This window comes from Patella vulgata, chromosome 3 (assembly GCF_932274485.2).
Source record: "Patella vulgata chromosome 3, xgPatVulg1.2, whole genome shotgun sequence".
Taxonomy (NCBI): Eukaryota; Metazoa; Mollusca; class Gastropoda; family Patellidae; genus Patella; species Patella vulgata.
In genome coordinates this window covers 46194776-46205855 of record NC_065881.2, presented here as the reverse complement: position 1 = coordinate 46205855, position 11080 = coordinate 46194776, and the positions used below count along the sequence as shown (strand labels likewise).

Here is an 11080-nt window from a genome sequence, read left to right as displayed (position 1 = left end):
AATATGTACCTGTAAGCCAATATTCTCGTGGAATTTACACCGCACATTGAGATTTACGAATGCAAATTACACTGATAATTATTTTCCCTGATTTCATACAGTTTGTTTTTGGTCGGACCTCTTGGTTAGTGAGTAAGCGACCCACCCAAAGAGTCACCGTGGCTCACGTTTAATCAGTCAAAATTTTATCACAAAAAACATCGAAGGAACACATCTTATTAAAGGGCGTATGGCTCTAATGTTTGGAACCTTGAAATAGAATAAATGGTTCTAAAAGCACGTATTAATGCAATATGAATGCATGTTAAGTGATATATTCAATTTTTGAAAAAAAATATATTGTAATTTCTGATCAATTACGTTCGGTGAAATACGTGAACAGTTCAAATTGAACGGCAGTCGTTTACGCTTGCTTAGTCCATTCTACACTTTTTATTATTATTATTATTTTGTCGTTTGTGAATCAACCTTTACTAATTACCGCCACATTGTATTATATGTTTTTATTTATCCATTACATAATGGCACCCAAAACTATAGAGTACAGGACCCGTGTACAGATTATAAAATGTTAATTATGTCTTTAATATTGGATATTAGGATCCTATAGTTTCATGGCAAGATAACAACATCAATAGTGATTGAAATTGACCAATATTGAATTCTAATTCGTGTTTTTAATTTCAAATATTATGGAAAATATTAAGTTAGAGATTTAACACAATTCAATTTTATTATGACCTAAACAAAAGAGGTACTCTTTGAGATGATATCGTGTATGAAATAACACACCTAGCTGTTTGATTTGTGTTCTGACGTTATTGGTTCCACAAAAAAAACCTAAGTAATCCTTACCGCAAACCTCATAGTATGAATAAAATTACATGGTTTAATGATAATTGTGTTTGTGTTAGAAATGATTTTATAAAGAATAGAAATGTATTTAATAAAGCAAAAACTGAACAGGGCCGAACTAATTTTGTTAAAAATAGAACAAAATATAATGTTATTAAAAACTATGCTAAAATATTGTACAGATATAGTTCTGGTCTAGAATTATGTAAAAAGGCTAAAGACAACCCGAAAGGATTCTGGAGATACATTCAACTGTACAAAAATAATAAAGATACATCCCAACATGCCACCCAGTTGAATTTGTCTGATTTTTATGACCATTTTCAGAATGTCTTTCAATCTCATGGTACTCATCTTATATTTGATGAAAGGGATTACCTTATTGTGTGTGTTTAGCAAATTATTTTCTGTTATAAATAAGCGTCTGCTATCGTGGGCTATAAAGGGAGATGTACTCTCAAATAGGCAATTCGGTTTTCAACATCATAAAAGTACAGTTGATTGTATTTTTGTTTTACAAATGATAGTAAATAAATACCTGTCATCGGACAATAAGTTATATTTTAATTTTATTGACTATTCAATGTATGACAATGTAAATATATGTTAAGTACAATGGTAAATACTCAAATTATTTCTCGTCGTTTTCGGGAGTTAAACAAGGGGATAATCTCTCACCTCTCCTATTTTTAATATATTTGAATAATTATATGAATAACAATGCTGTGGATTCTGTTATTTTAGATAATCTGATATTAACCTGTATTATGTATGCTGACGACATTACTCTAATATCTACGTCAGCAAAGGGGTTGCAACATTTACTAGATAAATTACTTATTTATTGTAATAATTGGAAGCTAACTGTTAACACAGAAAAGACTAAAATTCTGATGTTTGAACAATTAAAGTGTAGCAATTATAACTTCATATGTACAATAATAATAGGTTTGAATGTGTAAAAATCTTTACATATCTAGGAATAGAGTTGTCTTCCAACGGTTGAACAACAATGTTTTTTATTCGATACCTATGTTGGTTATATTTTATCTTACGCATGTCCTGTATGCGGCTTCCATAAATCATCAGACATCGAACGATTACATCTAAAATTTAACAAAAGAAACTCTATGTTTAAAAAGATCCACCCCAACACCAACAGTCTATGGTGATCTTGGCAGAGTTCCGCTTCAAATTACACGACTTCAACTTATCATTAAATATTGGATACATATTATTTCATTTAAAACAAGTCTATTATATCAGGCGTACAATGCTATTCTTCACGATGTATCCATGACGAATAAAAATAATGGCTTTAATTGGGCGCCTGCCTTTTCACCATTGCTTTATCACAGAAAGAATATTTATCAAATATCTTAAATCATAATTACTGTGTATCTCTATCCAAATTTAGATGTGTATTACATAACTTGCTAAACAAAACGGGAAGATACGACAAGATTACCAGAAGTGATAGAATTTGTAATTTATTCAAATTTAAATAACGTTGAAGATGAATATCATTTTTTACTCTGTTGTCCATTATATAAAGATTTAAGAGAACAGCCTATTCTTTTTTATTATAGATATCACCCTTCACTCCAAAAATTTATAGATATTATGTCTTCCACATCACCAGTTATTTTACACTCATTAGAAAAATATATACATTTATCATTTATTAAACGTCAGTCTATTATTTAGTTTTGCTTTAAGTCGTCAAGTAGGTCAAAGGTCAAAGATCATCGACGTATAGTATAGTAAAATAAACCTTAATAATCGTATCATTCTTTCCGGGTAGAATAGATATATATATAATTCACGTGACAGCAATGTCGATGTCCTTCTTAACGTCATGTGTTTCCGGGTTCAAATAGTTAATACTGTTGATTTCAAATTATCAATGTTAATAATGTATACGGGTATAATTTCTTCTATGACTCTGTCGTTTGGTTTTTCAGATTTTTTTCATGAGCTGCTTCAGTAGAAAATTATCTAACATGAATGTGATATCTTCCTTTTTGGTGGCTGTGTTTTCTGGTTGCGTCTTAACCACCGTTTACGTATTGCTGACACACAACCTGCTCCATCGACACTTACATACATCGATAAACATTGAAGTCCATTTATCAAATTTCTCCTATATGTCGAAGCTTTTGGACAAAACACAGAAGTCATTGCCGAAACAGATAGTGCCAGAATCTCAGAAACGAATAATTATTATTGATGAAAAGAAAAATGGAAAGAGTCAAGTAAAACAGACACACAGGGATATAAAAAAGATAAGAAGTTATGCTTATCACCAAGATCTAGATATATTAAAGTGGGTATGTCAAATTTATCAATTACTTTACAAATGGCCGCTTGTAATTTGTTTTAATCTATAGATTTTATTACATATGGGAATATTAACTCAATTTAAATAAATGCATATCCATTTTATATTATAGTCCCAAGTGGGAATGGAAATACTGTACAACGTAAATTGTCAACAGTGGAGTCATATGTTCTAGAAAAAGTAAGCATATCCTGCTTCGAGTAATAAAAATAAGAATAGCCCTCAAAATGCGATGGTCTATATGTCGGTCGACGCTCGTATTTAACTTCTGTCGAAAGATAACCAGGCCATGTGCTAATGTTTAGTCGTAGCATGTTTTTACTGGGCATTTTATTACATTCCATTTATCACTCACTATATTACTGTCTTATTTATGGGATACAAAACCGGTTGATAAGTATATGATGGTCCCCATATCACCGTCTATATGGAGAAAATATTTATTGCACACCGGTTTTTATCTGATGTGTAAATATTTGTCTAAAGTACGTGGTTTAAGTATCTGGTTTATCTTCAAATTACATGTACAATGCACTTCGATGTCTTATACTTCACTATGAATTTACGTTTATACTGACAAGTTTTGAATTTCTAAATATCCATGTTATTAAAATAAATACGGTAACACAACAAATACAGTGTTTAAATACTTATATACAACCGAGGCACTGAGCTGGTGATTCTTTTGGTGACATGACCTTAAGCCTCAAAAGACTAATCTTCTACCCGGTTGCCCTGTAGTACATCCAGTTCGAAGCCTTAGGCCGAATTATCAAGTGGTCGTAACTGATGACGTTCACGGGTTAAGGTATGGTTATTTTTTCCAGAACACTTGTTACTTCTAATTTGTTACGCTCACATAGCTAACAAACATTTGTTGTATTTTTGTATAATCAGAATATACTCATATAAGTTGTAATTTATTACACAGAAGAGACCCAGTTTTCTACAAGAATACAAAAATCCATGCTGGCTCGAAACAAAACATACGAAAACCACGTGCAGACATGGCGCTTTCTATCATGTGAAATTTAAAGAAGACCTAAAACCACCCATCCTCCGATGTCTGCCATATTTTTACATGGTGGGTCAACCTAGATCTGGACTTACAAATATATATGAAAGATTGATTAGACATCCAGATATAATTGCACCACATATGAAAGATATTTTTTGGATACAAAGACATAGATTTCGTAAGTATGCGTATTTACGACTAGGTTTGTATACTATAACTAATTTAATTTCTGAAAAATCAGATCGCGTGGTCTGATTGTAATTTAATTCCGCATAGTTTAAAGTGCAAAGATAATAGCATTGGGAGACAGACCACTATTAGATTTCACCATCTTGGTACACCGAATTTAGTTCCTTACAAAACTAGTCTTTCTTGAAGAAAAGGATTTGAAATGAGATTTATGGCAGGATTTGGTAAATGTTTCAGGCTTTAGACTTTTAGAGGTTGGTTACGGTGATATGTACGATGGATATATATATATATATATATATATATATATATATATATATATATATATTAGTTACATGCTTATTAATAAGCTACTTCAAGTTTGTTTATCTCAAAATTTCAGTGGTCAACCTCATACACGCTCTGGAGCAAACACATAGCTAGTTGTTGCTCCATCAGTAGTGTAAAGCGTTAAGCACAACGAAAATCTGAGAAAAAGTTGGAACCTGGCATAGAGACCAGAATTAATATTGTCAATGGGGAGATTTATGGTGGTCTGCATCCAATCAGGATCTAGTCCTTTGATAGAGTCTACAGGTTGTCTTTCCCATAACCTTAAAGTTCCAACTAAAACAAATTCCTAAACCTTTTTTTTATTGCAGAACTCAGGTGTTCCTCTGTGAATACATATTTGGATTTCTTCCATGAAATATCAGAGAATATACGGATGAATGCAACAATAGATATAAAAACTAATACATCATATTATAATAAAGTGACAGGTGAGATTAACATTATTTTACATAGTATAGTAAATAGCTGTAAACAAATACAGGTTATTTATCTGACACAAGAATGAAGTAGAAATGGGTTTATTTTCTAGTCAACAAAATACTTTGTTCACATTGTGATAAATATATGGTCATTTCTGTTTCTATGTGTACAGTGCGAGGTAGGATAATCATGTCCAGGCTGTGGCGTTCTAGCCTACTCTTCAACTGTCAAGGAGCCACGGTGGCTAGGTGGTTAAGACACTGGCTCGCTAGCCTGGAGGTAGGGTGTTCGATCCCTGCATTGGCCGAGAAAATTCATCCAGATTTTCCGACGTGGTTTCCCCTTGTCAGTGGTGCAGAACCCAGGGCCTGACAAGGACAGCTGTCTAGTCCTTCGGATGATACGCAAAAACCGAGGTCCCGTGTATATATTGGACTGCACGTAAAAGATCCCTTGGCAGTTGGAATTCGATATAAGAGTAGGCGACAGTGCCGCTGCCCGGGCAAAATTTCCCTCATAGCACACTGTATGGCATATGCCCGTCTTCATTAGCCCAGTATAGGAGCAGAACAGTAGGACGTTAAACCCCATTTCATGTCATGTTCAACTGTCAAGGGTTCTGTTTTACGTGCACACCAGTCTCAACACGAATTGAACTCGGTTTTTCGTTCCATCCGAACGATCACTTCTACACACACACACACACACACACACACAAGGCCGGGTCTAAACAATCACTGGGGTTACTTCTTTCTTGAATTTAATTCAAACTGTTTTTATGTACATGTACATGTGTTTACTACAAGAGAGTTATATTGCATTAAACCCCAGTAGTCATTATTTCTTATTATTCACAATTATCATTTCTTATACATTCCCATTCTTCCTAGGTTTGGAATTTGTAAATTGTTAATTGTATGATTAGATCAGAAGTTATCGGGTGTTTCTTCTGCATATATTTAACTGGGCTTTATAAATACCATGCCATTCGGGGTAACTGTTCGGTTGCTGAGATGAGACACGACAGCCACATTCCTTAATTTAAAAAAAATCTGTACTACAAGCCTAAAGCTCACAGCAAAACAAATACACGTCGTCCTCTTTAGTCTACACATCCTAATTGTTAGAAAATAGACTTACAGTCTATTAACCAATTAGGTAATTTCATTAAACAAATTTGTTTGCGCATATTTGTATTTGTCTCTTGCATGCCTCGAGATGTAGTTTTAATCGCAGATGGTTACACAGCGCACTTATTTAACGTCTGTAAATTGTTGCTTTTATTACCAGCGATTAAGTTGTTTTATTTCCTCATCTTAATAATCCTTTTTTTTCTCTCAAGTAAATTAAATTCTCATCGTGTAACTTTGGAGTGCATTCGAGAGCGCCTTATCTCTTAGCCGAACCCCTATTATAAATAAAACGCCAGTTAACGATTTGATACGGCTTTAAGAAAAAAATATGTTGTCTGACTAGGGACTAACCATCATTCTATTAATTTTCAGTTTTAATGATCCTAGATTTTCCAAATCCGGGCTGATAAGGAAATCTAGTCGTTCAGAGCGGACGAAAAAGCGATGGACATTAAAAGAATTATTGGCAATTGGAAATCAAATAAGAGCTAGTGGAAACGCCACTGTCAACTATCAAAATTCTCTCATCTCGCATTGCACACCTAACCATAGAAATAAAAATTACTACAATTACCACATATTTGCCACAAAATTACCACATATTTGTCCCAAAACTTACCACATATTTGTCTCAAAACCACCAAAGCATTGCGTTGACCATATTCTAATCCATTGCATATACAGTATACAGTTTGCATGGACGGACAGTGACATTACAACATGCTTGCGTAAAATGATAGGCTTGGTTTCATTTATATGATCGCAATAGTTAAAGATGTAGACAATCATACAGGGCATGCTTAGTTCTTCTAAACATCTGTATACATTTCTCATTTCAGGGAAATTCATAAAATAATATAACACTTTCTGTGGTACCTTCGCATTGTTAATGTAAGAAAAAAAAACTTTTGTCCAATCTCTTTGTATTGTACGGAATGAAATTATTTTAAACTAATGTAAACTAGTTTATTAAATTCTATCATTGATATGCGTATTGACAGGTGATTGTAGTGGTGATGTTATGTGGGATAATACACGATGGCAAGATTTATCTGGTAATGAAAACTGTACAGAACCATGTCTAACTAACGCTGATTATATCAACCATTTAAATCCATCCGCTAAAATCATCGTAGCTTTACGAGATCCAATAGACAGGTAGGTAAATCAACAAAACATCCATTGAAATGGGATTACCCCAAATACCGAAGTACTTCGTAACGATAGCCCATGGAATCACACTGGAAGTAAAAACTTTTAAATATATATAATATGGAGTGGCAATAAAATTCAAGCTAAATCGATCATAACCCGTTGTCAATATTTAGAATCCAATTGACGAATTCAGCAGAATCGCGTAACGACGGCAAGTGGACTCGTCACATCAGAAAACTCCTATGAAATGGATTAATAGAGACTCTGTTACAAATGAAATGGGATTATAATAGTTAAAAACTAGATAATGTAAAGGGAATATGCTGAAAATTTTATTCAATCACTGTAGCCTCGATTGTCAACGTTACCGATAATTAACAAAGTCTCGATTATCCATTTTTGCGGTTAATTATCAATGGACGTTGAACGGCATATTGGATTCAAATCCAGGGAAAATCGGACAGTTAAGATTGCATCGAGAGTTGATTATGTTCTTTTCATGTAAATAGATGTCTAATTAATAGTTTATATTATATAACATTTCAGACCTAAAGGAAGACCTGCAATAGGCAGATTTAGCTCTTGCATAATGTTTGTTTAGCTTCTAAAACTATAAATATTATATTTTATTACAGGGTATATTCAGATTATTTAGCTCAATCAGTATGGCTGAAATATGATCCTGATAATGAGCTGTTTAATAAACTTGTCATAGAACAAATATTTCAACTAGAAAAATGTTTAATAAATAACCACACTATAAGATATTGTGTATATAATCGAGATATATACCATTCAGATAGTCAGGTAACTTCATTTTTTTTTTTTCGTTTTTAACGGTTAGGCAAAGGGTGTTGGTACCTCTTGGTGATGTGTCTTAGTTGGTTTGTTAACAATACTGTGGGTATAAAACTGTAGGAATAGGGCGGAGTTTGATATGAGTCAACTTAACACTTTTGTTATTTGTGTCCTAGTTGGTTTGTGAACAATACTGTGGGTATAAAACTGTAGGAATAAGTAGAGTTTGATGTCAACACAACACTTTCGTTATTTGACAAGAAAAAATCCGAGATTTGTGCCCTCCCGGATATATAACCATCAAGGTATAGATTCCAATGGACTCATTTCCGGTAGATTCTGACGAGGAGCAACGCTGACTCAGCGAGTAAGACGTTCACTCACTAACCTGGAGGTCCCGTCTTCGATCCTTGGGTTGGTCGAGAAAGTTCATTGGGATTTACCGGCGTAGTTCCACCTTGTCAGTGGTGCATGGCAAAGGGTCTGGTAAGGGACAAGGTACAGTCGCTGGGCTGGGACGACCTGGGTAAATTGGCGTACACGTGAAAAAATCCCTGGGCAGTTGGAATTCGATATAAGAGCACCGCTGTCCAGGTAAATTTTCCCTCAAAGCATACGGAGACGAACAGTAGGGCGTTAAACCCAATTCCATTTCAGATTACCGGCATAATACTCGGGGTAAAATTCGGGTATATAGCATAAGACAATAAATTCCCGAATGATCAGCTGATAAATAATCGCCATTAATGCACCATTAATAAAATAAATGTTATTTTCTATATTATCAGGTACGAGTTGGTATTGGTTTATATGCTATTCATCTCGAGGATTGGTATCGCGTGTTCCCTAAAAACCAAATGCATATCATACAATTTGAGACATTTATTACAGACACTGAGAATGAAATGTCCAGGATATTTAAATTTTTAAATTTACGTAAGTTAGTTCATATACTTCAGATAATTAGTGTTAAATATTCAGATACATACACTATATATGTATATATCAAAAACACATCTGGTTTTTGATATAAGTGTATGATGGTTAAGTGTATGATATTGTATTATCAGCATCCCATATATTCACTGCCTAAGTTTACACCAGTCACCAGTAAAAGACCTATCTGTCGATATCAACCGACTCCATGTTTCTCCGTGTATTCCAGACACTGGATGCCACAGTGAGGGCGGAAATGGGAATATTTTGACGTTTCTGGGTGCACTTTCTGTCTAGCCGTTTTATAAATTGATATATTATCATCATATTTTCAGAAAATTTAGGCAGCTCAGAGATGAAATATATAATGGAACCTGTGTTTAAGAATGTCCGAACAAGGTTTGCGGAAGGACCTGATATGTGGATTGAAACCAGAAAAATATTAACAAAGTTTTATGAACCCTATAACATTCTATTATCTAAACTGTTATATGATAAGAAATATTTATGGAAATCTTGACAAGAATACAAGTAAAAGAAAGCTTATGTCCTGTCAGGTTATGAATGGATCTCCATCGGTGATATTTGCGATAATTATATATATATATATTTATTTATTTTCTCAAATTCTGATAACTTGAGCAAGATATTGTGTTTTGACGCAGACTCGTGAGTGTATAGCCAGTTGTGAAATCGTTATTCTGTTGAAATGGATGCAATCTACAATAAATATAAGCATGTGCCCAACATCCTTTAAGTGTAACGAAATCAGCAAGCTACGCCCAACAAGTGTAACCAACTAAGCAAGCTACACCTAACAAATGTAACAAACTAAACGAGCAACACCTAACAAGTGTAACCGAGATTCATGATCATTGAACGCTCGAATGGGTGTAAATGTAAAAGTTAAAGGGTGTTTGGATCAGGTACACCCCAACGAGTGATAACGACGAGGAAGACTTGTCGAAATGTTTCGAAAGTTGCCAGCGATTGTTATTCATAAAGTTGTGGTTGTGGTATTTCAGAGTATATACTGGTGTGATTAGTAATATAGAAACATTCCCAAAACAGTATCAATTTTAAACCGTAAATGCTGGGTTGCTAAAGTGTTTGTTAACCTAAATGTGGGTGTTCTTGAGAAAAAAAATCCCCACATTTGGTGTTAATCTTATTAGCACTTCCAGAACATAACTTATTATTTTGCGTGTCCAAAGATATTATTGTGTATTATATTTTAAATGGCGTATAGCTCTAGCTCAAAACCGTTTATTATATATATCTTACCGTAAAAATATGAGCTCTTGATATCCAACATATAAAACAAAATGAACATTTTAAAATCAGTTCGCATTGGGAACTGTTCCCAATGTCAAGTTCTGTATGTTCTCGATCGCCATTGTAATGAACAAAGGAAAGCAATCTTTAAATATACCCCACAAGTCAATGCAAAGATAATTAATAATAGCTGAAAGACAAAACGGGAAGAAAATAAAACGTGTAGATTAGAATAACCAGGTGCAAACGACTGTTATTCATTTTAGACGACTCTCCATTAGGATTACTGTCTAAAAGTTTTAAAAATCGAATGTAATTCAGTTTATTATCGAATGTAATTCAGTTTATTATCGAATATAATTCAGTTTATATACTACATTCATATCACATTAATATGTGATTCTCGGTCTATTTTCGTTTATTTTGAGGTTCCGAAGAATAGAGCTACACGCCCTTTAATTAATTATTCTTAAATCAGATGTCGTGAATACATGAATAAATTCATTCGATAATTATTAAGGTGCCAAAGTGCTGAATATCAGTTAAATTTGAATCAACCTGATGGATATTTATAAATTTAATGTCTTGGGTGTAATAATAAAGAAAAGTTGTTATTGACCCATGTAT

The 11080-nt window shown here is 33.6% G+C and overlaps 1 protein-coding gene across 1 annotated transcript; it reads left to right on the top strand.

Annotated features, from left to right (window-relative positions):
* The first annotated feature begins 2770 nt into the window (after positions 1–2770).
* LOC126815210 (carbohydrate sulfotransferase 15) lies at positions 2771–11071 on the top strand. The gene is made up of 9 exons (XM_056099271.1): positions 2771–2780; positions 3120–3185; positions 3309–3376; positions 4128–4392; positions 5045–5164; positions 7291–7447; positions 8080–8251; positions 9031–9178; positions 9514–11071. Exons 1-9 carry the CDS (start codon positions 2771–2773, stop codon positions 9696–9698), a joined length of 1191 nt encoding a protein of 396 aa, XP_055955246.1. The 3' UTR covers positions 9699–11071.
* Positions 11072–11080: the final 9 nt, after the last annotated feature.